The sequence below is a fragment of the Sesamum indicum genome, linkage group LG9 (assembly GCF_026168435.1).
Source record: "Sesamum indicum cultivar Baizhima isolate 11 linkage group LG9, ASM2616843v1, whole genome shotgun sequence".
NCBI lineage: Eukaryota > Viridiplantae > Streptophyta > Magnoliopsida > Lamiales > Pedaliaceae > Sesamum > Sesamum indicum.
In genome coordinates this window covers 7217886-7245174 of record NC_142665.1, presented here as the reverse complement: position 1 = coordinate 7245174, position 27289 = coordinate 7217886, and the positions used below count along the sequence as shown (strand labels likewise).

At 37.2% G+C, this 27289-nt stretch overlaps 6 protein-coding genes across 7 annotated transcripts; 5 read left to right on the top strand and 1 right to left on the bottom strand.

Annotated features, from left to right (window-relative positions):
* Positions 1–57: 57 nt before the first annotated feature.
* Positions 58–8758, top strand: DGS1 (dgd1 suppressor 1). Its single transcript, XM_011091960.3, has 14 exons — positions 58–407; positions 847–961; positions 1053–1256; positions 2656–2793; positions 2972–3133; positions 3940–4134; positions 4590–4690; positions 5797–5886; positions 6841–6913; positions 6984–7012; positions 7098–7221; positions 7663–7773; positions 7964–8064; positions 8230–8758. Exons 1-14 carry the CDS (start codon positions 172–174, stop codon positions 8348–8350), a joined length of 1800 nt encoding a protein of 599 aa, XP_011090262.1. The 5' UTR covers positions 58–171; the 3' UTR covers positions 8351–8758.
* A 148-nt stretch (positions 8759–8906) lies between these two features.
* Positions 8907–12130, top strand: LOC105170982 (feruloyl CoA ortho-hydroxylase 1). Its single transcript, XM_011091958.3, has 2 exons — positions 8907–10097; positions 11367–12130. The coding sequence occupies exons 1-2, from the start codon at positions 9601–9603 to the stop codon at positions 11938–11940; spliced, it is 1071 nt and encodes a 356-aa protein (XP_011090260.1). The 5' UTR covers positions 8907–9600; the 3' UTR covers positions 11941–12130.
* An 827-nt stretch (positions 12131–12957) lies between these two features.
* On the top strand, positions 12958–16156 carry LOC105170981 (G2/mitotic-specific cyclin S13-7). The gene is made up of 9 exons (XM_011091957.3): positions 12958–13295; positions 13984–14116; positions 14208–14268; positions 14390–14608; positions 14696–14821; positions 14915–15163; positions 15253–15414; positions 15512–15693; positions 15802–16156. The coding sequence occupies exons 1-9, from the start codon at positions 13259–13261 to the stop codon at positions 15938–15940; spliced, it is 1308 nt and encodes a 435-aa protein (XP_011090259.1). The 5' UTR covers positions 12958–13258; the 3' UTR covers positions 15941–16156.
* Positions 16157–16187: 31 nt separating this feature from the next.
* LOC105170980 (molybdopterin biosynthesis MoaE family protein) lies at positions 16188–18257 on the bottom strand. Its single transcript, XM_011091956.3, has 2 exons — positions 18041–18257; positions 16188–17016 (listed from the first exon to the last, which is right to left on the bottom strand). Exon 2 carries the CDS (start codon positions 16868–16870, stop codon positions 16298–16300), a length of 573 nt encoding a protein of 190 aa, XP_011090258.1. The 5' UTR covers positions 16871–17016; positions 18041–18257; the 3' UTR covers positions 16188–16297.
* Positions 18258–18749: 492 nt separating this feature from the next.
* LOC105170978 (cyclin-dependent kinase C-2) lies at positions 18750–23282 on the top strand. 2 transcript variants are annotated; one of them, XM_011091955.3, is made up of 12 exons: positions 18750–19302; positions 19813–19894; positions 20027–20117; positions 20236–20265; positions 20442–20551; positions 20671–20743; positions 20823–20943; positions 21041–21158; positions 21694–21833; positions 21927–21984; positions 22291–22361; positions 22462–23282. In XM_011091955.3, the coding sequence occupies exons 1-12, from the start codon at positions 19193–19195 to the stop codon at positions 23000–23002; spliced, it is 1545 nt and encodes a 514-aa protein (XP_011090257.1). In that variant the 5' UTR covers positions 18750–19192; the 3' UTR covers positions 23003–23282. The 2 variants fall into 2 exon arrangements, with proteins under 2 accessions (XP_011090257.1, XP_020552333.1); XM_020696674.2 differs by having other exon boundaries at positions 19255–19386.
* Positions 23283–23422: 140 nt separating this feature from the next.
* LOC105171151 (serine carboxypeptidase 1) lies at positions 23423–27215 on the top strand. Its single transcript, XM_011092177.3, has 8 exons — positions 23423–24503; positions 24738–24845; positions 25126–25400; positions 25487–25738; positions 26058–26164; positions 26248–26334; positions 26574–26679; positions 26756–27215. Exons 1-8 carry the CDS (start codon positions 24131–24133, stop codon positions 26897–26899), a joined length of 1452 nt encoding a protein of 483 aa, XP_011090479.1. The 5' UTR covers positions 23423–24130; the 3' UTR covers positions 26900–27215.
* Positions 27216–27289: the final 74 nt, after the last annotated feature.

The following is a 27289-nucleotide window of genomic DNA, read 5'->3' as shown; positions in this document are numbered from 1 at the left end:
AAATGTGAAAATTACTACTCCTTTTCTAATTTATTTTCCGCCGGACGACTGTTCAATTTTCATTTTATTTACAACTTCTCTGCACAATTCCGCTTCCTCCCCAAGTTCCTTCCACAGCCTTCTCTCGCATACAATCGGAGAAAGAGTTTGAGAGTTTGGGTTGCTGCAGGAATGGAGGAAGAGTCTCCATTGCCTTCCAACAACGTCAGAGCTCTACTTTCATTCTACTCCAACTATTTTCATAACCGCCTCCGCACCTTCTTCCCACTTTCTCTGACTTCCCAGGACAGTTTCCTATTGAGGATTGCCAACTTCTATGGCTCTTCGAAACGGCGTCGGAGGAAAACTTGCCTCCCTCTCCCGTTGCCCTCTGCCGCCGCTGCTGCTTCACTTGACCGATCTCCTGCGTATGAATTTAGTTGATTGTTGGTTTTCCTTCTTTCTTTGGAGAATTGGATTAATGCTCATCTTTTTTTTTTATTTATTTTCTGCTGGGACATAGTTGTGTTGCATCGTGGAGAGGGGGAGAATGCAAACTTTTGTTCAAGAAGCCTGTTATTTAGATATTTGTTTGTTGAAAAAATGTGGTATTTTATGCAAGAACCGTGTTATTATAGTATTTTGTTATCGAGAATTTTTCATTATATGATTCTAAGTGGTCTTATTGATTAATTGAAGTAGTTAAAAAAAGTGGTGAGTTTGTTTGCCTCTTTTAAATGACTGATTATTTGGATTGAATTTATGGATGACCTTTGCAGACAGTTTTCTGTTCATTATTTAGTTGGATAAAGAAGCAGCTAGATCAAGGTTTGTGAATGCTAAATGTTGTCTCATTTCCACATGCAGGATTACAACAGAGGCATGTAGAAGTTTTGATCTTTTGGAGGATATTATTGAGCGCACACTTCAAAATTTGCACAGCATCCAGAAGAATTTAAGTTTCTGGCAATCAAAAGCTGAGGTTAGCATGAGTAAGTGTTTATGGTGTGGTGTGGTGGAAGTTAGTAGCTGGTAACAATTTGGTATCAAGCTCAATGCAATTCATGTTTCAGGGTACAAATGCTCGGAAAGCATACTTCATGATATGTGAACGAGGGCCGTGTGCATTTATTAATGGTACTGTGCAACTGATACGTGATTGTCTTGCTGATGGTTCTAGCATGCAGAAGCTCTATTGTTCAGCATCTTCTCATATATCTGAGAGGATCAGTGTATTGACTAGTTTAAGATACTATTTGGCTGCATTTTTGGCCAAGGTTAGATATTTTGTTTCATCATTTATATTGTGGTACTTAAAGTTAGATATCCATTTTCTGTTTAAGCTATTTTGGTGTCATAAGTTTGTACCGTCATAAATCCTTCAGGATATTGGGAGGAAACAAGAGTGGTTACCACTAAACAGGCCTGCCTGTTTGGGGTTTTAAGTAAGGCTTCTGTGGAGCCAAATTTTGGATGCTTCATCTTGAAGTTGACAACTGAAGAATATAACTTCACACAACTCAATAAGCTTATTTACTGATCATACATTCTAAATAACATTAAGCACATCCAAAGATATAGCTGATTGATTGGCGATACCACAAAATACTGCAACTTTGCAAATGTATAAGAGATTGAATTTTCTGAAACTCTTATAGGTATCAACAATCCGAGATAGACCTGGTTATTTCATAGGTTAGTAACATAAAGTAAGACTCTTTTTTCTATTATCAAAGAATCGTCATATATACAGACTACTCTTAGCAATTTTGCTGAGCTTTTGCTTGCAATCAATTGGATTTTGATTATTGGTTATTGATTCATCAACTTTCTATCATTGTATTTTTTATTACTCAATGCTGATGACCTCCTTCATCAGGCTACACTTGACCTTTTCTTTTCAAAGTAAGATGCATTTTGTATTTTTTATTTCTTTACTTCAGGTACATTTCCTTTTTGTTATCTTCAGTCTGGGATAAACTGCATAGATGTCCTCTAGATAAAAGATTCTACCATTTGTTTCTTTAGTTGTTTTTATGGTAGGACAGAATGCGTCTGTGGAAGATGCCTTTGGAAAAGAGGTGAAGACTTTAATTTTGCCTTACTTTATCTGTATTCTCCTTTCACCTATTGCTTCCATTTTCAAGACCTCTTCAGCCACTTAAGTTTCTACAAACTGTTCAGCACCTAATGAGAAAATATATAAACTTGCAACCTCTTGTTAGTTTGACAAGTTAATTCAGCCAAATAACAAAGATTGCACCGAGGCAGCAGATACTTGATATCAACATACAAATGTCTAGAACACAATATTACTAGGTAAATATAGTACCAAATTTTAGCTATAATAAGCTGAATCAAATTATATCTTTAGGATATCCTCTACTTTATTTTTCTATAAAGCTTCTGTTGTTGTATTTACATTTTTACCATAATTGAACACTATAAGCTCATAGTAGGATTGAGCGATTTGAATTAAAATCAGTGTGATTTAATAAATCAGCTACCTTGCTACTTTTTTCTTCAGTTTGGCAAGGAAAGGCCCTAGTTCTGTTAGGGAAGTAAATGCAGGAACACTCACCTAAATTATCTTTCAGATCCTTCTTTAATTCTTCTTGATATCTATCTGCTTTGGCTCTTATTATTAATTTTATAATTACTTGGCAATGGACATAGGTCTATACTGAGGTTGACGCAATTGGAGAGGATCTGGTTAAAGATGTGGAGAGCTCAGTCCCCTCCTTATTGGTTGCTATCAATGATTTATTTCTGAAATTGGAGGCATCTATTGGCCAATTTCATGCAAATCGCCGCGTAAGTCAGAGATTAAGTAACTACTATTTCCAATTAATATATTCCTGAACGTTGAATAATGTTCTATATCTTTCCCGCGTACCTCTGTTGTACAAAGCACAAATAGCCTGTTGCTGCTGCTTAAATTCTCCGTTTACTGATCTCCCAGCAAATTATTTATTGTACAATGCGTGTGCAGAGTGGCTCATCTGTGGATGGAAGCTATTCACATCCTCTGCTGTTTGCAAAACTTCCTGAAGTAAGCCAGGAAGGTTATCAGTGGACGGATTATGAGATTAGCGACGCGATCAACTTAATATATGAAAACCTACACAGATTGGACTCTTATTTGTCTGTGCTTGTAAGAGCTCTTGTCCAATATGATTCTCATTGACGTGCTCTCTTGGGCATTATTTTTCTTATGATTTCTGCACTTATTTCCAATTCTGTTGCATGCAAGAACCATTACCTGGAATTAATTTCATATATTACTGTGACAATGTTTGCATAGGTCTCCAAGCGACGTAACTGTCATTATTTCATCAGAAGTACTGTTATTTCAAATAGAAGGAATGGTTATCAAAAAGATTAAGGAATTTTGGAAATATACAATTATGATTTCAGAATTTCTTAGTTGTTTACAAATACAATGGGACTTTAAGACATAAAGAAAAACTGAAGCAGGTTTTCCTTGTGATTTTCACTGGAACATGCTTGTATCTTTAATTTAGTTGGCAATTGTGTTGGAGTGCTGATAACACTCACTCTAAGCAACTCTGGTACACTTGAATTGTGTGTTGTCTGATTTTAATGTTAAGTGGTATGAAGTGGCGGGACGCTTGTGTTGTGTTAACTCTTTACACAAAATATGCAGAATAGTGTAATGTGTTGACTTCACATATTATTTGCAAAAAATAAAAAATAAAAAATAAAAAATGTTTCACATGTATATAACCATGTAGGGTCTAGTTTGGTGTTTACGTTCGCTCTCATTCTTCCAGCAATGTTTATATCCTCTAAGGTAGATTTGGTTTGGACAAGATAGCAGTTTATATGATTCTAGGATAGAGTTATGTTGCATGATCACATGACATGTTTCTTGCATTTGCATTGTGCAAACTGAGTTACATTTTCATTTCGATTTCTACCCATCTTGAGCTCATTTAGGTTTCCAAACATCGCAAGCCAAGGACAGTAACTTTGTATTGGATGCGTTATAGCTGTGGAGCTCTTGGCATTTCTGTTTGTTCATTATGGCTTCTTCGTCATAGCAAGTTGATGGGAAGCTCTGACATTGACAATTGGATCCGTGAGGCAAAGGATTCAACCATAAGTTTTTGGAACGATCATGTAGAGCAGCCAGTAAGATTCATTGAATCCCTCCAAGTTATCTTTAGCAGGTTTTTTGGTGTAATTCATGTGAGCTCGCGGCTAGACACTCTTTTTTGCTGATTGTTCAAGTGCTAGCTGATACAGCTGGATGAGTTATATAAAAAATGGTTCAATCTTCAGAGAAACACCTGGTACTGAATGTGTATCTTGGGACCTCTATAACAGCCATCTTGAGGATAAGAAGAAAAAAATTTCTTGTTTATATTCAATCATTTGTGAAGAATGTTCTCTTTTCAGTTTCTTGTGAAGGATACTGGGTAACTAGTGACTTTAAAAATCATGTTTCTTATGGCCAAAAGATATTTGTTGTCAATATTTGAGCTTTTGCAATAACTGAAAGTCGCTTAGTTTTTTATGCTTAATGTTATTCACTGATATGACTCTACTTTTAAACTATTCACTTTTTTTTTTCATTTTGTAATTAGGTTTTGGCTATAAGGAATGAACTCTTTGAGACCTTCAGGAAAAGGCAAAAGGGTGTAATGGAACGTGAAGAAGTGCAGTTGACAGCTGATTCTCTACATAGGTTTAGCTAGTTTATACTTGATAGCTTATTAGAAGAAATGTTAGTTTATTTAGTTTCTTCTATTAATTTTTTTTAATGTTAGCTTCCCATATGAAAATTTTTCGGCCATTGTTTCCGTAAGTTTGTTCTCTCCACACATACATAGTTCCGGTTGGGGCTAATAGTTGGTGTATTCTCTACTTACCTACATTTAAATCTTAATCATTGTGTGATAGCTTGTTTTCATGCGATATGGCTTTTATTTAAAAGCATATGTCTCATTCTACTCGGTAATTGTGCCTTATGTTAGGTTCTGGAATTCCTATATAAAGTAGAACCTTGTTAGCTTCCTATATTCTACTATGTGTTTTTTCCTTGAGTTTAATTCATTATTCCTCCTTTCTTTGAGGACTGGTGGTATCACATACATCAATATCTTTGTCAATTATGAACCAGATGCTGCTGCATTGTTTGTAGATCGTAACTTTTGAATGTTTGATGATAGTGCACAACTTTCACAAGATACTTAACAAATAATCAAAGTTGTCTTGCATTTATTACTTTTGCTAGTTTCATCTCCCAGCTAATGATTGTTTGGTTCAATGAGAGGAAAGGGGAAGTGATAGGCGGATAGCGGTTAAAACTTGCTTTACATAGGAGAAGTGTAATACTTCTCCTTCTAATTCCTTACTGTGATGCAAAGGGAAGTAAATATCAAATACTTCCCCTTGTTTGTTATGATGAAATTAAAGTGGGTATTGAAAAATTAATCTTTATAGTTTCACCAATTGGTCCAATTCTTTATTGTGTATGCCACTGAATAAGTTACTATTAGAACAAAATCAAATTGCTCCTACCGAATTATCAAAAAATAAACTTGAAAAAGTCTTTAGCAAAGTAATAAGAGGTCAAATTATTGAGAGAATGCAGCATTTGGATCTTATGCCTCTTGCTCCATTCTTCTAGTCTTGTAGAGGATTACCATGTTGCATGCTCTTACTAACTTTTTGCTCCTTGAGAGCTCTAATTTTCATCAGTTCGCGGAGACAAAACATACTTGGTATTTCATTTTTCAATTTTTTTTGTGTGGCCTGCTTCCTGACACTATAATTGTTTTCTCTTTGCAGAATGCTCTTAGCTTTCAGCGAGCAGACAGTAGGTAAAAAGTTTCCAGAGAATGCATCTGACCAGGAAATGCTTGAGATTGTAATGACCAGGTAATTATTTTTCACTTTATAAAAATGTTGGGAGTGTCTCTTAAACAATGGTGCAAAATGTTGAAAACCTGTGCTACAAGCCATCTCTCTTTATAATAGCATAAAGGTAGCTTTATATCACTATTTCAGCTCATTTTTCTTGATTTTGCCTCTGGTATTAGCCAGTTCCTTTAATTTCTTGATTTTGATTGCTACAAAACTTGTAGTGTAAGAGTTATTTTATGAACTCCAAACCACCATAAACTTGTCGTCATTAGATGAGCAATATCTTGTTTTTCAGTTTCTTCATTTTGTCTGCTTTACTTTTTAAGCCAGGTGGCACTGATAATTTCATCTAGCAGACCAATTCTATGCATCTACCTGTCCAAACGAGGTTCTCTTGTCCTAATTTAGTTCTTTGATCAGTCAAATTATTCTTGGGTCTATTTTGTGGTTGGATTTATAATTTCTTTTGCTCTTTTGAGTTTAGGGCATTTTCCATTTCTACATGTTTATGATTTTTATTCAGTTATAACTTATATATTTTTGTTTTAGGACAAGTTCTTTAGGGGTCCTGTTGTACTTGCATTTGTGAATGAACCTTCTTTTGCCAAGTCGAGCACGAAAAGCAGGATTCTTAATCTTGGAAGTTGTGACATGCAAAAACTTCAGTTGGATGGTACTAACCTGACAGCAGACAAGCATTTCAATATCAAAAAGAATTCCTAATTAATGATTACTGGTGATCAATTTTGTAATTTGGAAGGTGGAGAATGTTATCCAATATTAGGTCCTGCAAATTAAAACGTTTTGACCAATTCTGTCTCAATGACAAAGTGATATGATTGCTAGACCTTGTAACTTTAATGTGCCTGCCGATCTTAGGATCTGAACAAGCGTACTCCAATGCTTGTGTCTTGATCTCTGTTTGAGCAGGAAATGATGAACAAAATACTAAAGGACTTGAATTTTTAGGTATGAGAAAGAACTTATGCATCCAATCCAGGGTCTTGTAGGTGGAGAGCTTGTTCGCGCTCTTCTTATTCAGGTAACATTCTTGACTTCAGTGCAGTCAATAGTTTCTGGTCTTGTCACCTGATACAAGTTACCGACTGCAGGTTCAGAAGCTAAAACTGGATATTGAAGAGTGAGTGAGTTCACTAATATTTCTTACTTAAGTCATGTAATTTTCAACTGGAAGTTTGTCCTCTATAATTAATTCTTTACAACAGAGCAATGCTCGAGCTAGATCAGATCCTGAGGGCCAACGAAATCAACTTTGCAATTCTAGCTGCTTTACCAGCTTTCTTTCTCTCCCTCATTCTAGCTATGTTAGTGCGAGCATGGATTAAACAGGTAAGCAATTTGTAAAAATCTTTTTACGTGTTCACGGTATGACTATACAAGGGTGATGTTTCTCTATTTTCTAGCTGCATCATATGTTCTATACATGTTTCTAAGGTTTAAATTTAATTATACTCTTTGTTGTTGTTTGATATGGTAATCAACTTTTTATGATCTAAGTATAGCTTACAAGCTTACTTTAAATCTTATTACATTGTTCAGTTTTTGCTCATATCTAATAATTAAAACAAAGCACAATCATCATCGATATAGCTATTGTTTAATTCAGTATTCAGGTGCACTGAGCCTCATATTTTTTATTGAGCTTGATTTTTCCTCTTGCAATTAGACAGTGATCTAAGCATTATTGTACCATTTAGCATTTGAAGAATTATCATGCTACATGTAGCTGAATATCATAATGGATATCTGGCTTCTTATATCTTGAATTAGGATACGAGAGCTGAAGGTAGAGGAAGAGTTGCCCGTATTCAAAGAAGGCTTCTGCTAGTGGAAATTGAAAGAGCGATAATGCAGTGTCAGAGTTGCAAAGATCAAGGCTTGGTACGGACACTCATTATTTGATTACTACATCAACACATTATCATGTTCAGCAGAGAATGGTTTCACCCAGACTTCTTTATGAATTAAACTGTAAATGAGATTTGTTTTGCATTTCATTTTTTTAAAGATAATAGTTATTTATCTGTTTATAGTCAGAAATAATTCATTTTGTTGGCATGGAATTTTGCAGGAGAATGATGCTCAATGCATGTATGGTCTTGTGCTGTGTTTTCTTGATTCCCTACATACTGTGGTGGAGGGGCATGCAAAAGCAACCGGTGAATGGATATGGTTAGTTTCTTCTTCACCTATGTGATGCTATTATTTGAAACTGATCTCATCTCTCTCTCACTCTCCCTCCGCACCTCTACCTCTATCTCTACCTCTCCTCGATGCCGAGTGAGGGGAAAGCACATAATGATATGATTAATATCTAACCATCTATCATCTCATCAGTTTAAGACAGGACATCATCGATTTGGCGAAGCCAGGCATCCCAACTGAACATAAGCTCCGTATTGCATGGCGCATGGAGCGGGTGTATGAGTGCTTACTTCCGTCATCGAAACGCCACTAACTGTGTCGGAATGCTATTTCCCAGATGCTGGCACCTTGATCTTGTGTCGGATTTTGTAGTCTCATGGAAGATTGTTCTTAACCATGCTGTGGCCTTTCACGCACAATTCCTTTTACTTGCTGTGAGGACTGTTTCCATTTCCTGAAATCAGGTACTCCCTAAAGCTATTCGGAGGCACTTTGCCTGATTGAATTCCAACCTGTTGGCTATGTTGAAGCGATGTCATAACTTGCGACTAATAATTCATAATTCGACTTGAGCAGTACTCAAGTGGGCGGTGGTTTTCTTGATGTTCTCCCGATTGTTGTTTTTTTGTTAATGTAATTCTTACCACAGTCAAGGGCTTCCTTCATCGATCTCTTTTGTTCTAACCGATTTTCTGAAAATGTTCTCAGCACTTTATCATCAGTTTGTTCGGTTTTTGGAATTTATTCTTCCTTCTGAAAATACTTTGTTTTACTATTCATAAAGATCATGTGATTGTCATATTTCGATGCAAACATACAGCAACACCAAATTCTGTCGAAACTTCGTCGTTTTATGTGAACACCAGAATAGACTTGTCTTTTAATACACTACCAAAAGGTTCATTACAGGAGCAAAGGAAACTGAGCTTACATAGATATATGTACATTATTATACAAAAAATTAGTAAGGCCTAAATAAATTATTTACTCTTAGTTAAGGAATAATTACATCTAACACTCCTTTATTTAAGATACATTTACACAAATTATTTATGCTTTTTCGAATTACATATTATATATTTTCTAAAAAATACACATACATCTTCCAAAACATTAACTATTACTACTTTTTGGTTGAAACTAGTAATTTCTGTAATTACTTAAAAATGTGAGTGGTTTGTATAAATAGGTCATATATAAAAAAAAGTGTAAGTATGGTTGTTCAATAAGGTAGTATGTTCGGATGTCTCCTTTCTAAGATCAAATTTAAAATATTTACTCAAAAAATTTTAAGGTGTTGTACTAGAAATTTCATGGTGGATGGAATTCTGTCTCTGAGGATAATATGAATTTTAGTGATTGTTGAATATCATTTTTAAAAAATATTTCTTGGCAATTATAATATTTTGATGTGGTGGGTGATATATACCACTTCAGTGTTTTCTATTGAGAAAAAGAAACATTTAAATCCAATGAAATATCATTAGATTCTGAAGTCCCAATTCCTGGCCAAAATTTGCTCCTCCGAATCTACCAACTCCCACTTCAGTAGGACACCGAAAAATGTCTGAACTACTCTCGGAACCCGACAACCTCATAGATTTTATGCTGAACAAAGGAAATGGAGTGAAGGGTCTCTCTCAGATAAACCTTAAACAAATCCCAGATCGATTCATCCAGCCCCCTGAAGAAAGATTGGACCATATCCAAATTGCGACCCAAGAATCCGTACCCGTTATCGATGTGTCCAGATGGGATGACCCGGGAATTGCAGAATCAATCTGCGAGGCAGCAGCCAAGTGGGGTTTCTTTCAGATCATCAATCATGGAATCCCAGATGAGGTTCTTGAAAATGTGAAGAGGGCTGCTCATGATTTCTTTGAGTTGCCTGTTGAGGAGAGGAGGAGGTATTTGAAGGAGAATTCTCCCACTCACACTGTGATGTTGAAGACTAGCTTTAGTCCTCTTGCTGAGAAGATTTTGGAGTGGAAAGACTATCTTATGCACTACTGTGATGGCCAAGAAAATGAGCATTCCAAGTTCTGGCCACCTTTGTCTAGGTGAGTTATTGTCGGCAGATTGATGACTTTTTATGTTCATGTTGTCAAAATTAAGACATGTGATTTATTGTTAGCATAAGCAGAGGTATGAGGTGCTCTTTTGAAGCGTTTAATGTGGTGTGGGAGATACTATATTGGCCTTCTTGTGGGTTGAAATTCTTATACTAATAAAGATATTTACTAGTGTAGGAAGTGGTGATGGTGGTTTCAGCCAATGACAGTGGATGAACATGTAATCTCTTCTTTGGCTGAAAAACCTAAGGCTACATTTGGGAGTGAGGATTTGGAGTAAGAATCCAAATAATTGTATATTAAATAGATTTGGAATTCATTATAATGCCACAAAATATAGTTCGAAATGAAAGCTCGAGGATTTCAAATCGAATCTTTTGTAGTATGAAGTTATTTAGGCAAGTCGGATGAATTTGTTATTATGGATTTGAAAGAAAAGATTGTATGGTTAAGAGTGGAAAGTTGCAAGGTTATGCTCTTATACTTGGAATCGCAAGGTAGTTTGTATGGGAATAAATGCTCTAATTCGGTAAATGTGTAGTTGGTTTTACTGGTTTCTTTCGATGTCTCATATGTTGTATTTTGTGTTACTTTATGATAATCATTGGCACATTGATTCTGTTAATCCTTGAGCTGATAATAGTCTTATCTCAAACTTAGAGTATAGATTTTTCATTAGCAGAGTATGAGAAACAACCCCAGCACACAACAGCGGTTCAAAATTTTAACTTGTGCTGAAGTTGGGAATGTAGATTTGTTTAATGCTAGGCAGATGACAGCCTCAGTGGTCAACTCATGTTCATTATGTATGCTTCTATCACTGTCTAGGCCATGTTTGGTTGTGCATCTTTTGATACGTTATCGGTAAGTAATCCATCATATCCAGACAATGCTTATGCTAATGCCATAGCTATGTAGAAGATCAACGCTTGACAAGCTCTGTTGATACTTTTTCGTTTGTGGATTCTGTGTTCTCTTGATGCTATTAAAACTGCTATACAATGTGTCTGAAGAGTAATGGTCTTACAACTCTTCACTTGAGGGGTATGACTTCATTTGAAATGTGAGGTGTCTGAACTTGCACCACTTAAACATGACTGATACGGCTTTGGATCCAATTCCATGCTAAGACAATTAACACGATAACAGCTCCTTTTCTCTTGAATTTATTATCAGTAGAACTCTTAGTGTTGCTGGTTTTACCCGCATGTCGTCATGCCAATACCGACTAATCAACATTCTGTTGCTTCTCCGCAGAGATCAAGTTTTGGACTACGTAAACTGGATAAAGCCCATTATCAGAAAGCTACTGACAGTGTTGCTCAATGGTATTAAGGTGGAACAAATTGACAAGGTCAAAGAATCCGCCTTGATGGGCTCACCAGTTGTCACCCTTCTCTACTACCCCAAGTGTCCGAACCCCAATGTTGCAGCTGGAGCTGGCCGTCACTCTGATGTGTCATCAATCACCATCCTCCTACAAGACGACGTAGGTGGACTCTACGTACGAGCAACTGAAGGCGACCAGTGGATCCATATAGCACCAACCAAAGGAGCTCTTGTTGTAAACATCGGAGATGTGCTGCAGATCATGAGCAACGACAGGTACAAAAGCATCGAGCATCGTGTATTTGTGAATGGGAGCAAGAACAGGGTTTCCGTGCCCGTCTTTGTCAACCCTTCAAGTGACGCCATCATTGGCCCTCTGCCGGAAGTGCTGAAGGCCGGAGAGAAACCAATCTATAAACATGTTGTCTTCTCGGATTACTTCAATTACTTCTTTAGTAAAGGTCATGATGGCAAACGATCGCTGGATTATGCGAAAATATGACGTGTTTGTGTTTTGTAGGATAGCTTATCTTCACAAGTCTTGCTGTCTTCTTGCATAGGCTGTGTCATATACTCACAGATTTATCTCCGGACGGCGATAGTTCTGATCTTTGTATGTTCCTATGCTTAAAGTCTTGTAAAACTGTGCTATACTTTTCCTGATAATCGTATATTCGACAAATTTGAAATTATGTTGCATCCTTTTCAAATTATGCTTTCATGTTCATTCAATTTTTTTGTAAGATTCCATTTCAATTATGTTTTCACATATTGCAAATATAATATATATATATATATATATATATATTTTCTCCCAAATATTCCTCTGTTTCAATCTATTCATTTTTTACTATTATCACACACACACACATACATATATAATTCATTGTATTTGTATATACAATGTAACGAATCATTTAAAATGAAAAAAATTAAATTATGTTATAATACACAATTCAAAGTGATGCTTAAATACAAGATTATAAATGCAATTATTAAAGATACATTCAACAAATATTTCTCAGTCTTCTCGATTTATTACTGTAAAACATGTTATAATATAAATTAATAACAAAAATATTTTTTACTGAAATTTAATAAAATTCTCGATTTATTAAAAATTTAAGAGCAACATTTCTTTTGGATAATAATAAAAAATAAGATATTATATTTGATCTACCCAATATTGTTTTACTATCGAATTTCCACAGAATTTATCGAAAATTTAAAAAATAAATTGCGTTTTTAATTTCATGTTATTAAAAAATTAAAGAAGAAATGTTGCCAATATGTAATTTGGCAAAATTGGCAGAAAAATTGAAAAAAAAATGCAAAATCCAGATGGAAAAAGTAGCTCATGGAAACGGTAAATTTTGAGGCTCTTTTGCGCTCTACCTTCTAACGGCTAGTAAAACTTTACACAGTCTCTTCCCGATCGGAACCGTCCAATCAAGGGCAATCCAACGGATGGTGCTCAAAGCTGAAGAATATGACCGTTGTTAGTAAGAGGCGTCACTCGGCCCTCACCGTTTTATATCCCTAGCGCTCCGCCTAAACCTCTCTTCTCTGCATCATTCTTCTCGGAATATAGAAATTACAGAAAAGAATTGTTAGAGAGAGAGAGAGAGGGAATTCTAGAGAGAGAAAATAGAGGTGTTTCTTGCATAGTGGCGACTGAAAACCCAGAAGAAGGAGAGGCGGGCAACGGCCGTCTCCAGGTGTTTTTGTCGTCGTTTTGGGCTAGTCTTGGAGGAGTTTTTGGGGGACACAGCAACAATCAGAAAGAACCGGAGATAGAAGAAGAAGAGTTAGATTTAGAGATGGCTTCAAGAGCTGTTGTTCCCGAGCAACCCAGAGGTAGTGCTAGTGTCAATGAATTTGGCACGAGTCACTTTTTTTGTTTTGTTTTTTTTTTTTTTTGTGTGTGTGTGTTAACATAATTTGATTTTTGTGAGTTTTAATGTGGTGAGATGTGATGATTCTTGTCCTTAAAACGTATGACTGTCTTGAGGGTTTAGTGATCATCAATGTGGAGATTGCTGGATTTTCTCTCTTTATGTTCAATCTTGATGATATTTTGGTGCAATCTTGAATAGGCATTCTGGGGTTTCTGCTGATCTGATTTGGGTGATGATAAGTTCATAGGTTTAAGTTTTCTTTTGATATCTGCATGGGGTTTTTGTTGAGGAGAAGTATGCCTTTTTTCCTGTAATCATAATATGGTCTCTGTTACATCCTTAGAAGGCTTGATTTTAGTTAATATACATGTTCATTTCTTGATTCTTCTCTGATTATCCTTGAGATGGATTTTTGATTGGTGGGTCTTAAAAGAATCTGATCCATGGTTAGCACTCTGTTAAATTTCATGACTGAGTTATATTTGACTAATATTTGTGTATAGTCTATGTTAGGACAAAGAGTAAAGTCTGGTATTGTCTAAACATACATTAAGATTTCCCTTTGCATCTCTGAAATTAAGCTCTTGAAAAAGAGTTTCATGTGATTTGATATGTCAAGTGCATAATTCATCGATTTCGTGATTTAGTTGGAGGAGGGAAGCAGAAAAATGCACAAGCTGAAGGTAGAAACCGGCGGGTTCTAAGAGACATTGGAAACTTGGTAGCCGCACCAGCTGTGGAGGGGAAGCCTCAGAATCAGATCACTCGGCCGATAACACGGTTCAGCAACTCTACAGTCACACTACACAGGCATAGTTCTTGGCATCATGCATGATATATTTTACTGAAATATTGATGTTCTCTATTTCAGAAGCTTTGGTGCTCAACTATTGGCAAATGCACAAGCAGCAGTAGAGAAAAACAACTGCAAGGTTTATATAAACATTTGAATTTTCTGAGTGTTGCACATTGCGATATTGCTTTTCGATTTTCCTTTACTTGGATGTTGCTGATTTTTCTTGATCAACTGATTATTACTGTAACTATGTGCAGAAACCACTGGTAGATAATGTGAATGTTTTAGTGGGAAACGATGGTGCTGCAAAAGCCAAAGCCATGCCCAAGAAAGAACCGGGAATTAAGGCAAAGAACGATGTACTCGTTAGTCCTGATCAAGTAGGAAGCCCCAAGAGTGGAACAAAAATGAAGGAAAAAATGTCCTCAAGAAAGTCCGGCAAAAGTCTCACTGCAGTCCTTACTGCTCGAAGCAAGGTTTGCCTTAAGATATTTTCTCAAGCTTATTTTCCATTGTCAAATCAAGAAATCCATATGACATTTGGGTTTGTTTCATCTTTCTAGTCTGCTTGTGGACTTACTAAGAAGCCAAAGGATTTACTAGCAGACATCGATGCAGCAGATGGAGATAATGAATTGGCAGCAGCAGAGTATGTTGAGGATATGTACAATTTCTACAAGCTTACAGAGGTGTGTGTTATTTTCACTAGCCTCTCTAATCACTGCTTATCCTTTTTCCTTTGATTGATTGCCTATCTAATCTTTTATGATTGTTTTATTCAGGAAAATGGCCGAGTTCACGACTATATGGATTCACAACCAGAAATCAACCCCAAGATGAGAGCCATTCTTGTGGACTGGCTGATTGAAGTCCACAAGAAGTTTGAACTGGTGCCTGAGAGTCTCTACCTTACAATCAATATCGTGGATCGATTTCTGTCACTGAAAACTGTTCCGAGGAGGGAACTGCAGTTGGTTGGGATTAGTTCAATGCTAATTGCTTGCAAGTACGAGGAAATATGGGCACCGGAGGTAGATAACTTTAATTCTCTTTGATAAATTGTACACTAAACCTCATTCTGTGATTAAATTCAACGTTTCTTTGTTCTCATCCTTTCCAGGTCAGTGACTTCATAGCCATATCAGATAACGCTTATGTGAGGGAGCAGGTGCTTCTGATGGAGAAAGCAATTCTTGGGAAGTTGGAATGGTATCTCACAGTTCCAACTCCATACGTCTTTCTCGTCAGATACATTAAAGCATCCGTTCCGGCTGACAAGGAGGTATGTTGTATCTCCATAATTTGCCTGTATCTAATTTTCACATCCTTTTCCAGTTTAAGTAGCTGACGTTGAATGTTCATTTCATTCATGTATGTAGATGGAGGACATGGTGTTTTTCTTTGCTGAGCTTGGTTTGATGAATTACTCGAGCATTGTAAACTACAGCCCTTCAAAGCTTTCTGCTTCTGCAGTATACGTTGCCCGTTGCACTCTTAACAGGAGCCCGTTATGGACTGAGACACTGAAGCATTATACAGGCTACTCTGAGGACCAGCTGATGTATGTAAACTATGTTTTTACTGTAATTACACATACTATTACTTCTATACATGCTCACATTTGAATGAAAATTTGCTAAATGAGTTATCTTATCCCCATTGTTAACAGAGAATGTGCAAAGATGTTGGCAAGTTTTCACTCAGGAGCAGCAGAAAACAAGCTCAAGGCAGTTTCCAGGAAGTACACTGATCCTGGAAGAAATGCTGTTGCTCTGTTTCCTCCAGCTAAAAGTCTTCTTCCAGCTTAAGTTATTATTTAGGAATAGATAAAAATAACCCTCTTAGTTTGAGATCATTCGGACTGTTATGATCTCTCTCGTATTTGGCTTCTAGGAATTTCTCAGGGTTTGGTTCACACGTCTTTTGAGTTGATTTACTACTAGTAAAATCATTATGTAAAAACAACATATTGTTTGTTCAAACTGAGGGTTTTATTGTAGAATTTGTGTATGTTTTTGTACTCACTTTTATTTAATGTGAGAGGCAAATGAATACTTGTACACAGAACTTGCATCTTTTTCCATTACAAGGCAAATGAATACATACTTGTCAGAGATTTTGTTTGGTACACCACCTTTTCTCCCACGCAGATTGATGATTAGCAATCAAGAATCTGCTAGGTTCACCTTTACCTTTCCTGCGCAACAACCTCTTTTTTCTCGTCTTGCCTCTACCATAACCTTTTCCCCCCATGTGCCTTGATCTCCAACAGGCTTACAAAGCTCGTCCCGTCTCTCCAGAAACTCCGAGTTCTCTTTCCAAACCTCTCCATTGGTGTAAACTTCCTTCTTCCATATTGGAACCGATGCCTTAACCTCGTCAATCATAAACTTACAAGCATCCAAGCCATCTGCTCGATGAACTGCTGAGGTTGCTATGAAAACACTTGTTTCACCAACAGGAACGGGGCCTAGACGGTGGGCTACTGCAATTGAGCTAAGGTTCCAAGATGACCTGGCAGATGAACAAATCGACTTGATACAGCGTATTGCCATCGGAACATATGCTTCATATCTCAGTTCTAAGACCATCTTGCCCTCAAAGGTGTCACGAGTAGTGCCAGCAAAAGTTGCTATAGCACCACAATGTGGTGACTGAACATAATTGATGTACTTGCTCATATCTATGGGGATATTCTCCTCCAATATCTCGATTAAATTTCTCTCCTCCTCCGCCATTGCCTTCGGTCCTTAGGTTTCTTTTGCCCAAGAAATAGTCCAAAAACTTACTTACAGCAAAAGCAACGGCGATCAGGGATCGGAATGCAAGAGTGAATCGCTTAGAAGCCAACAGACAAGCCAACCAGCCTTATTCTTCAGTGAGGCTGCAAAAAAGTAAAGGTCAATGGCATGTTTCCAAGGGGAAAAAAACCAAAGAATTAGAGTGTTTCATCTCAATCAAAGATCATTTTAACTCTTGGCAACAGGAGGCGGCATCTATAAGGCTGCATTTGTACACGTTTTAATATTTGTTCTTTCCATCAAGATCAAATAAAAATTTTCTTGTAATATTATATCAGTATAAGAATCCTGTAGTAACATCAGATATTTCACCAACTCTTCCATAGACAACAAATTGCCAGGAAAAGAATCCGGCTGATGGATTGTGACTTTATACTAGTGGCTTATTTCTGTATAGGGGTATAATATAACCTTAAAACCCAGAAGAGCTACCGGGTGAACAAAAAACTTTGCTCATTGTGAATCAACTTTAAATCACTGATAACTACACAAACAAAAATACAAAATACACCATCCAACCAAGATGAAGGTAATTGAATCGTCCTTTCAAGCTAGTCTCTTCCAAGTTAGCATACCAGAGGAAGAAACCAAAATTACACATATCAGGCAGTGATTCAGATTGTTTTTTGTTGCTCTCTTTCAATGTTCATAATTGAAAATTTCTCCCTCAAGAAAAACATATTATCAAGATTTGGGCATTATCACCAATGCAATAAAAACACAGAAGCACACCACAACAATTCAAACAGCTTGAATCCAACTCGATAAATTTATAGGACAAATTTCATAGTACTCAAACTGGAGTAAATCTAAGTTCACATCTCCATCCAAAATAAGAAGAAAAAAAGAGAATAAAAACAATCTTTTTAACACCACAGCAAACCCCAACTCTTACGCTGATTCAAAACTACACAAAGAACACCCCCAGACCCTTTTCCCAATCAATTTTACAGATATCAAACTCAAAACAAAAATGTTGAAACTATCAATCGGATAATTGAAAAACCAAAAAAAAATATACAGAAAAGGAAACCAAGAAACTACATCAAATGGAATTGGACAAAAAAAAGAAAGAAAGAAAGAAAGCTAATCCAGTCGGATTCTGACCTTAACGAGATGAAGCAAAGAAGCCATGACTGAGAAGTCCACCAGCAAGAGTCAGATGCTTCACACTAATAGTAATATATTATCCTCATGGTTGATGGGGTCAGCTCATTTGTCCTTTACATGTTCGATGTATAGTTTCAATGGGCTATGGAATGTGGTAACATGGGCATGGGCATGGGCTGGCCCTCTCTCTACAAGCCCTCTTTTTCCTCTTCTAATCTTATGAGCTGATTTCACATTCTTCGCCTCCACCAATATGTGTCGTGTTGTGATTATGTCGTTTGTATTCGTCGTTTAATTATAAATAATGCCGTCAAGAATGAGATTATCATCCAACATCACCACATTTACATTGTAAATTTGAACTATTATTCAATTTTTTGACAACTTTCAATAAAGTTAAAAGTACCGTCAAGATGCGTGTAATAATAATTCTCTTGTAATTAAATATTGATTCTTGACAATTTTCAATTAATTAACAAAACTGTAATCATCACACAAATAATAATTCAATTAAATTTCATTTAAATTTGATTTAGTTATTGATTGAATTAAATATAAACATATATTTTTTATATTAATATAAATTTATAAATAACTATAGAAATAATATGTTGGGTGGGCTTGATTGGTTTGGAATTGGAATACAATGGATATAATTTACGCAATATCTTGAATCCATGTATAATAATGAATAAATGAAAGATGATGGGAGGAGTCTTATTCCTACTATATTTATTACTCTTCACTCCACGAAAATAAAATGTAGGAAATAGTTCTTGAAATCTACATTTGTTGTCGGTTTTTTTAAGCTACTTTCTGTCATAAAATTGGTCCTCTTACCCTCGGCAGAGGCCACCGCCTTGTGCAGTCTTGGTACTCCCGCTGCGTAGCTGCTGCCACTGTTTCTTTTCATCTTCTCCCGTTGTCTTTTGTTCATCAAGGCCCTGCAAATCGGAGAATTTGCGAAATTCGACGGAAGCCCCCGGTTTCTGTTCCTCGTCTTGACTCACTGTTAAACCCTAATTCCAATTCTCTGTTCTGTTGTCTCTCGCGATTACCGGAATCTATTTCGTTTTGATCGCATCGTTTGATTTTAATTTGAGCATAATTCGATCTTCCCGTTGAAGAAAGAGGCGTGGGCGATAAACAATGGCGATAGCGGCGCCGGAGCAGCTAAATGTAAGCGAGGTGCCGGCGTGGGGTTCTCGAAGCGTTGATTGCTTCGAGAAATTGGAGCAGATTGGTGAAGGAACTTATGGGTACCCTTTTTTTTCCCCCCACTTAAGAAGAAATTTCTTGCCGATTGGAAGAGAGATATGTACTTTTTCCCTCTGAAAGAGAATGTATGGATTTGAAAGATTGCTTCTTTTTTAATACAAGTTCTAAACTATGATGTTGAAAATTGAGCTATTTAGGCTCAAGTTGGTTGTGATATATGAATAACTGTTAATATACTAATTCTGTGCATATGGGCGGATGCATTCTCCATGTTTGTATGATTTGACCGGTCTAGGGGGCTGATTGCTTGGTCTGAGTAGAATAATGGAAGTTTTTAACCTCTGTTTGGAAAATCAATGAAGGGTGTGCCAATTTTAGAATTCATTCTATGCCAACAGTCTTTTTCTAGTTAAGAGTAAAAGGAAACGATCAAATAGCTCAAGTGCATGAGTTGAATTTTCTAGTGGATCCTTCTATTTTGAGTTTGACCTACTCCTTTGCCAGACAGACCCTTCGACTTTTTATTTGACGTGGGAATTTTATACTTGCAGGCAAGTTTACATGGCAAGAGAAATCAAAACAGGGGAAATTGTTGCTTTGAAGAAAATACGGATGGACAATGAAAGAGAAGGGGTATGATTTCTGCACCTCATCTGTTCTGGTGTGCACTAGATGTTACCTGTTAATGATATGGATAAAAATAAAAGTTACTACATCATCTTAGGATCCAATATGATCATTGATTTAAATCCATTCGTGCTGCAGTTCCCCATTACAGCCATTCGTGAAATTAAAATTTTGAAGAAGCTTCACCATGAAAACGTGATCAAGTTAAAAGAGATCGTGACATCTACTGGTAATCTTATTATTTCTATTTTGATCTTTTATTGGTTTATGCATCATTTTTATTTTCTATTTAAATCTTTCTGTTTGCTGTTTAAGTCGTTGCATCTGAAGTTTGTAATTTTATCCAGGTCCAGAGAAGGATGAGCAAGGGGCATCAGGTAAAATGTTTGCTGTTTGTTTTCATTGATGAACTTTTGTAAATTACACACATCATATAAATAGCATAAATTTTATTTGTTAAACCTACATGATTAATGGGAGGACTTCTGTAAGATTTTTTAACATCATTTGAGGCTAAAAGTTTATATATCTGCATTCTGTCTTCGTCTTCCAGATGGTAACAAGTATAGAGGTGGAATTTACATGGTCTTTGAGTACATGGACCATGATTTGACTGGTCTTGCCGATCGTCCTGGAATGAGATTTTCTGTGCCGCAAATTAAGGTACTGCAACGAGTGTAAAAGATCAAGAATATTTAGATTATTGCCATGTCAGATGCTTCTGTTGGAAAAGAAGAGTGGCAATCAAATGAATGATTTTCACGTTTTCTCTCTTCTTTTAGTGCTATATGAGACAGCTTTTGACAGGGCTTCACTACTGTCATGTAAATCAAGTGCTTCACCGTGATATTAAAGGTCTATATTTAAAACAAGTATTCAGTTTAAAATTATTTCCATTTATGAGGCTCATGTTAGGATCTGGTATGAATTGCAGGTTCCAATCTTCTTATAGATAACGAAGGAAACTTGAAGCTTGCAGATTTTGGTCTAGCCCGTTCGTTCTCAAGTGACCATAATGCTAATCTTACAAATCGTGTGATTACTTTGTGGTATAGGTAAGTTCGGGAGTATGTACCACCAAAGATGATGCAATTAGTTAATTGTTTAATATATCATTACTCATGTCATAAGTAGCTAAAATGAATCTTGTAGGCCGCCAGAGTTGCTGCTAGGAACCACAAAGTATGGCCCTGCTGTTGATATGTGGTCAGTCGGCTGCATCTTTGCTGAACTTCTTAATGGGAAACCAATCTTCCCTGGGAAAGATGAGGTAGTTTCTTCTTTTTTCCTTTTTCAAATAGTTGATACACTGAACTGAATACAGAAAAGCCCAGAAATTGCGATTTTATTGACCTGAAGATTGCAATTATGCCCTTAATGTCAGCTTAGTCCTAGTCAAGCAACAACCTCTAATAGAATTTTAAGAGCAGGAGCAGCTACGATAGAGTAATTTTAATGTTCCTCTATCCCAGTTTTAAGTAGCCATTCAGACTGGGTGTCATTTTGAATGAAAGTGAAAGGCTAAAGTTCTCTCTGTGTATATGTTATTGCCCGCTAAAATTGGTTGAAAGTAGTTACCTGGTGTCAAATTATTAATTTAAAGGAGAGGGTTGTCTTGAGAAAGAAATTTTTATTTTAAGAAGCGGAACCTTATTTTTAGCGTCCCCTGAAATAAGAGTGATGAATTTGGGATAGTTTCTAATGTATGTTATGTATTGGGGATACCTACGTTCTCCTTCTGCCTATGTGTTGTATTTCATTTTTTTGCTCCTGTCTGCTATATTCTTTCTGGTTCTCTCTTGTAGCCGGAGCAATTAAATAAAATTTTTGACATCTGTGGGACTCCTAATGAGGAGATTTGGCCTGGAGTCTCAAAGATTCCTTGGTACAACAATTTCAAGCCAACAAGGGTTGTGAAAAGGCGTCTAAGAGAGCATTTCAGACAGTAAGTAATCATGTGGCGTTACATGATTTTTTTTTTAAATAATAATTGCTGGCAATATAAATAAGTCTAACATGTTAACTATTTTGTTTATAGCTTTGACCGCCATGCCTTGGATTTACTTGATCGGATGCTGACTCTTGATCCATCTCAGGTATACTTGCTTCGGTTGCTTTTTCTGAAATTCAGCATATGCTTTTACCCCTTCCTAATCTTGATACTTGCTCATGAGCTAGCAATTTCACATATTCATGTTGAACACGTATATATGCAATGGTGCGCATGGCGTGGGAGGCGCAGCCCTAGCGTCATATGGCGCCCATGGCACACGCCTTCTCTATTCATGCAACATAATACTTTGTCATAAGACTCATATCTGGCTAACTGATCTTGAGGAAAAGTATTCTAAGTTCACCTTTCTGACAATTAATTTCTTTTCCCTAATTCTTCTTCTATGAAGAGAATATCAGCAAAGGATGCTCTTGATGCTGAGTATTTCTGGACAGATCCATTACCTTGCGACCCCAAGAGGTTTTAATCTCTTAAACTTTTCCCTCTGGCATATATCTTTACCTTTTGCGATCCTTAGTTTTTAATTCCCATCCTTTTGCCTCACTTTTTGTGTCATCAGTTTGCCAAAATATGAATCTTCCCATGAGTTCCAGACAAAGAAAAAGCGTCAGCAGCAGCGGCAACATGAAGAAAACTCAAAGCGTCAGAAGCTGCAGCATCAGCAGCAGCACTCTCGTCTTCCACCAATTCAGCAGTCCGGGCACGCACATGCTCAGATGCGTCCGGGTCCAAATCCACCTATGCACGGACAACCTCAGGTTGCTGGAGTTCCTGGCCATCATTATGGTAAGCCACGTGGGCCTTCAGCAGGGCCAGGAAGATATCCTCCTGGTGGAAATCCTTCTGGGGGCTACAACCACCCAAATCGTGGTCAAGGTGGTGGGGGTTATGGCAATGGCCCGTATCCGACTCAAGGACGGGCTCCTCCATATGGTTCTAGTGGCATGCCTGGTGCTGGTCCTCGAGGGGGCGGAGGTAGTGGTTATGGATCTGGAGGTCCTAATTACCCTCACGGTGGTCCATATGGGAATTCAGGAGCTGGACGCGGCTCAAACATGATGTCTGGGAATCGCAACCAACAATACAACTGGCAGCAATAATGTCTCTAAGAACAAATGCTTTAGAATTGGACGAAAGAGTGCCAAATTTGCATGCCCTTTGGCTTCATACTGGACATTTGCTTAAAAGGACTACATTCCACCGGCATGATTGAAAGTTACAACCACAAGAATTCTGAGGAAGAAGGTTGTCTGCTGGTATACGTATGTAAAGACCTAACTATATAAGGAAGTTGTATGAAGAGGATATGAATGTCTGACAAACATAAACACATAGTTGTCAAGCCATATATTATATCTATTTCTGGTTCAGAAGGTAAAATTTATTCTCTCTGAGTTCTGTAACCAAAGTATGTTCTGCAGTGCAATGTACTTCCCCAAATATGACCTTTTTTGCTGTGGAAGATGGTGAATAGGTATATTTGTTCAAGTTTCATACTTCACTGCCGCTGTTGTTTTGAAGGCACCTCTTAGGTCTTCATTGTTATGTAAAGCAAAACAAAGATACAAATAATACAATGTATCTTGGTTTCTTTCCCGGGGATAGACTGTCGTTTGTCTTCAGCATTATGCTTTAGTGTTGAAAAACAACTACAAGACATCTTTGTCATGCTTCAATGTTGAAAAACAACTACAAGAGTCGAATGGTGCTCAGTCAGTCCCATCACTTAAGCTGTCAAATACTTGGCCGGCTTCTGCAAAAAGTTAAAATCAACACTTTCTACCTGTAATCTCAGATCCTGGGCAGATTATAGTGAGCAGAAGAACCTGTTCCCCTTGAAGTTAAAACTCACATCATAGAAATAAATTCTCTTTCCTCTTTTTGGCACAATAAATGAATGAACAAATTCAAGCAAAAGTTGCAGCAAGAGTGCTCTGTAATCTGCTCTCAAATTGGAAAATGTGAGTCCTTCTTAAATTACAAGCAAGAAGCCAAGTCTTCTATGTAGCAAGCTTCAAGAATGACCTACGTGTGCAACAGGACGTGACCGATACTATATATCAGACTGAGTTTCCCAGGTGTAGCTAATTCTACAACAAGATTAACAAGATGTAAGTTACAAGTCCAATGTCAAGAAAAGACAAACCATGTCCTTGCATATTGCCGTCCAAGCTTGATCTATATATGGATCTTGTTTTCACATCATATACAAACTAAAAGGTAACAAGATGCAGAATCTTGCACCTCTCTTGCTCTTGCCCCTTCTCTTCAGCCTTCTGCTATTCTGCAATGCCAATCAGGCGAATTATCTGCACAGCCAGCTCAAATCTAGAATATCACAGAACAGTATTTCCTATTCAGATTCATGGTCACAGTTACATGCACAAAGGGAGTATTCTCCTGTTTTCCTAACATCCCAAGATGGACAAATGCAGGCTGACAAGATCAGCACCTTGCCGGGGCAACCTGATAACGTGGATTTCGATCAGTATTCAGGATACATTACGGTGGATCCACAGGCTGGACGAGCACTGTTTTATTACTTCGTTGAGTCTCCGACTAATTCTTCCACCAACCCTCTGGTTCTGTGGCTGAATGGAGGTAAGTTTCCAATATCAAAAACAAAATCAATGAGTAGAAACAAAAGTTAAGCAGTTCATCATATATCAAATCCATCATAGCTAGTAGCTATAGCTATTCTTGTACACGATTACTTCACTGTTCAGCAGCCATTTTTGCTGATATCGGTCCATCTTCAGTGTCTTCATTGTTACCAACTTGATTGCCATTATAAAGGGAAAAAAGAGTTATGTGCTTGTGCTATGACTTTGACAGGTCCAGGATGTTCATCCTTTGGGTTTGGAGCAATGGAGGAGTTGGGCCCTTTCAGGGTCAATAGTGATGGAAAAACTCTATTCCGGAATAATTATGCATGGAATAATGGTGAGGTCAGCTCCCAATAAACATAGAATTAGTTAAAATTATCTTTCTTGGAGTGGTTTAATCATTGATTTTGCCTCCTCTCTCTTTTGAAATTTTTAATCATTAAAAAATATTATCCTAAAATTGTTGCCCTTTGAGAAATACACTCCCTATATTTCTCTGAATATAATATAACATCCCATCAAATTTCTAAATATTACCATATATTTAAGCGAACGGTAAGGTGTTCAAATCATATATTAGACGATTAGTGGATTTACTGATGTTTGAAATTTGGTAGTGGCAAATGTGATCTTCCTGGAGTCACCTGCTGGAGTCGGTTTCTCATACTCAAACACATCTGCCGACTACGACACCACCGGCGACATAAGAACCGCAGGTGATGCCTACACTTTTCTTGTCAACTGGCTCGACAGATTTCCACAATACAAAGACAGGGATTTCTATATCACTGGAGAAAGTTACGCTGGTCATTACGTCCCACAACTAGCATACACGATATTGATCAACAACAAAAGAACCAACCAAACTGTGATCAATCTAAAGGGCATTGCTGTATGTTCAATCAACACAACTTCTCCTTACTACTTCATTTGTTGTACTACTTCACTTCACTAATTTCATGGCTGGAAATCTTTCAGATAGGGAATGCATTGGTGGATGACAGCATGCTGGGACAAGGGTTCTTTGATCATCTCTGGACATATGCATTGAACTCTGATGAGACACATGCAGGGATCCTCAAATATTGTGATTTTGTGAATGGAACAGCATCAGATAAATGCTTTAGTTTTGTGCAAAAAAGCAGTGACGAGGCTGGAGATTTTGATATTAACAACATTTATGCACCAGTCTGCCTCAATCCTGTGCTTAAAAATGGCTCCACTGGATCTGTAAGCCCTTCTACCTATTTGTTATTGTTGGGATAAATTGCATCAGCACCCCCTCAGTTTTGCATATATTACAAAAAGACCCTCAATATGGAAGCCCTTGCAATCGTGTTTTATATTACAGATTAGCTCCAATCATTCAGTCTTCGAGGGAATTTGTAATGTAAAATACGACTGTTAATTATATAGTCAACACAATAAGAAACTTGTTTGTACAATATACTTAAATTTCAGTTGGAGTTACTGCAGTTATCCTTGTTTTCTTCAGATTTCAAGTAGCAACTATCATCATGAGCATTTTAACTATTTTTTACATGATCAGGTAAATTTCTTTGATCCCTGCTCAGACACATATGTCAAATATTACTTGAATACAGCTGAAGTTCAAGGTGCTTTCCATGTAAGGCCAACCACTTGGAGTGGATGCAGGTAAGTTAACCTTCATGAGCAGACACGACTTAAATATTTGTTCGTCCTCACGATATTTATCTTAATAGTTAAAATTTCTGCAGAGGTTTTCACTGGACAGATTGGCAAAGCAATGTTTTGCCAACAATCCAGGATCTCATGGCTAGTGGCATGAGGGTATGGCTATACAGGTAAACGCTTATATTACAAGACATCCCTGCAGTTATATAAGTATAACAAATACACTCAGGCACTTCCTTTATTTTCCTTGAATTGTAAAATAAATGATGAGATGATCATCCTTCAGAGCTGTAATTTACTTTAGCATTTTAGGAAGGGGTAAAAGTGCAATTAAGCTTAAGCCATAATACTCCACTTCATTCTACCAGTTATTTCCTCCACATAATTCTTCTCTTCTTCTTTATCCCAGTGGAGACATAGATGCAAATGTTCCAGTTACGTCGACAAGGTATGCAATCAACAGCCTTAAACTCCCAGTACAGACTGCTTGGCGGCCATGGTACCTTGACGATGAGGTACCAAATACACCCCTCTGTTCACTTAGGACTAATCAATCAATTTGGTATTAAATCCTATAAATTGAAATGGCAGGTTGGAGGGTATGTGGTGGGATACGAAGGACTGACATTTGTGACAGTTAGAGGAGCTGGACATCTTGTTCCCAGCTACCAGCCTCAGAGAGCACTTGCTATGATATCATCCTTCCTTCAAGGGGTTCTTCCTCCCTCTTCCTGATCACCTGGATAATTACACTGACTACTCCTGAGAATAAGCACATTATGAAGAAAGAGATCCTCACATTGTATTGGTTGTAGTCATGTTTTAGACTACCCAAGATCATGCAGTATAAAACATGACTGCAAGGGGTGTTTGTTTACATCGTCTCAAAGTTTAGGTTCTTTTTTTTAGTATGTCTGAACATCAAAGGATGTTTTTTATAGAAGCACCAAAAATGCCCCCTTCACTTGACAGAAGGCTTCTTGGATTCAAAGGAGCAACTTTTGCAGGTCGAAAAGCACTGCACTTGGGTAAAAGACCTCTATGTTGCAAGGTTGTATCCATCAAGTATTATTAAGTTGCATGATTCTTGTAAACTTCTTGTCAGAATCCAAGAACAATCTTCTA

What these genes read in the sequence shown, in the direction of transcription:
- DGS1 (XM_011091960.3), top strand. Translation starts at nt 172, where the DNA reads ATGGAGGAAGAGTCTCCATTGCCTTCCAACAACGTCAGAGCTCTACTT. An exon ending in ACTCTTATTTGTCTGTGCTT is followed by an intron (nt 3,134 to 3,939) that starts GTAAGAGCTCTT and finishes GAGCTCATTTAG; the next exon opens with GTTTCCAAACATCGCAAGCC. An exon ending in GCAACCGGTGAATGGATATG is followed by an intron (nt 8,065 to 8,229) that starts GTTAGTTTCTTC and finishes TCATCTCATCAG; the next exon opens with TTTAAGACAGGACATCATCG.
- LOC105170982 (XM_011091958.3), top strand. Translation starts at nt 9,601, where the DNA reads ATGTCTGAACTACTCTCGGAACCCGACAACCTCATAGATTTTATGCTG. An exon ending in TTCTGGCCACCTTTGTCTAG is followed by an intron (nt 10,098 to 11,366) that starts GTGAGTTATTGT and finishes GCTTCTCCGCAG; the next exon opens with AGATCAAGTTTTGGACTACG.
- LOC105170981 (XM_011091957.3), top strand. Translation starts at nt 13,259, where the DNA reads ATGGCTTCAAGAGCTGTTGTTCCCGAGCAACCCAGAG. An exon ending in ATTTCTACAAGCTTACAGAG is followed by an intron (nt 14,822 to 14,914) that starts GTGTGTGTTATT and finishes TGTTTTATTCAG; the next exon opens with GAAAATGGCCGAGTTCACGA. An exon ending in AGGAAATATGGGCACCGGAG is followed by an intron (nt 15,164 to 15,252) that starts GTAGATAACTTT and finishes CATCCTTTCCAG; the next exon opens with GTCAGTGACTTCATAGCCAT.
- LOC105170980 (XM_011091956.3), bottom strand. Translation starts at nt 16,870, where the DNA reads ATGGCGGAGGAGGAGAGAAATTTAATCGAGATATTGGAGGAGAATATC.
- LOC105170978 (XM_011091955.3), top strand. Translation starts at nt 19,193, where the DNA reads ATGGCGATAGCGGCGCCGGAGCAGCTAAATGTAAGCGAGGTGCCGGCG. An exon ending in TGGACAATGAAAGAGAAGGG is followed by an intron (nt 19,895 to 20,026) that starts GTATGATTTCTG and finishes TTCGTGCTGCAG; the next exon opens with TTCCCCATTACAGCCATTCG. An exon ending in TTTCTGTGCCGCAAATTAAG is followed by an intron (nt 20,552 to 20,670) that starts GTACTGCAACGA and finishes CTCTTCTTTTAG; the next exon opens with TGCTATATGAGACAGCTTTT.
- LOC105171151 (XM_011092177.3), top strand. Translation starts at nt 24,131, where the DNA reads ATGCAGAATCTTGCACCTCTCTTGCTCTTGCCCCTTCTCTTCAGCCTT. An exon ending in TCAATCTAAAGGGCATTGCT is followed by an intron (nt 25,401 to 25,486) that starts GTATGTTCAATC and finishes GAAATCTTTCAG; the next exon opens with ATAGGGAATGCATTGGTGGA. An exon ending in ATGAGGGTATGGCTATACAG is followed by an intron (nt 26,335 to 26,573) that starts GTAAACGCTTAT and finishes TCTTTATCCCAG; the next exon opens with TGGAGACATAGATGCAAATG.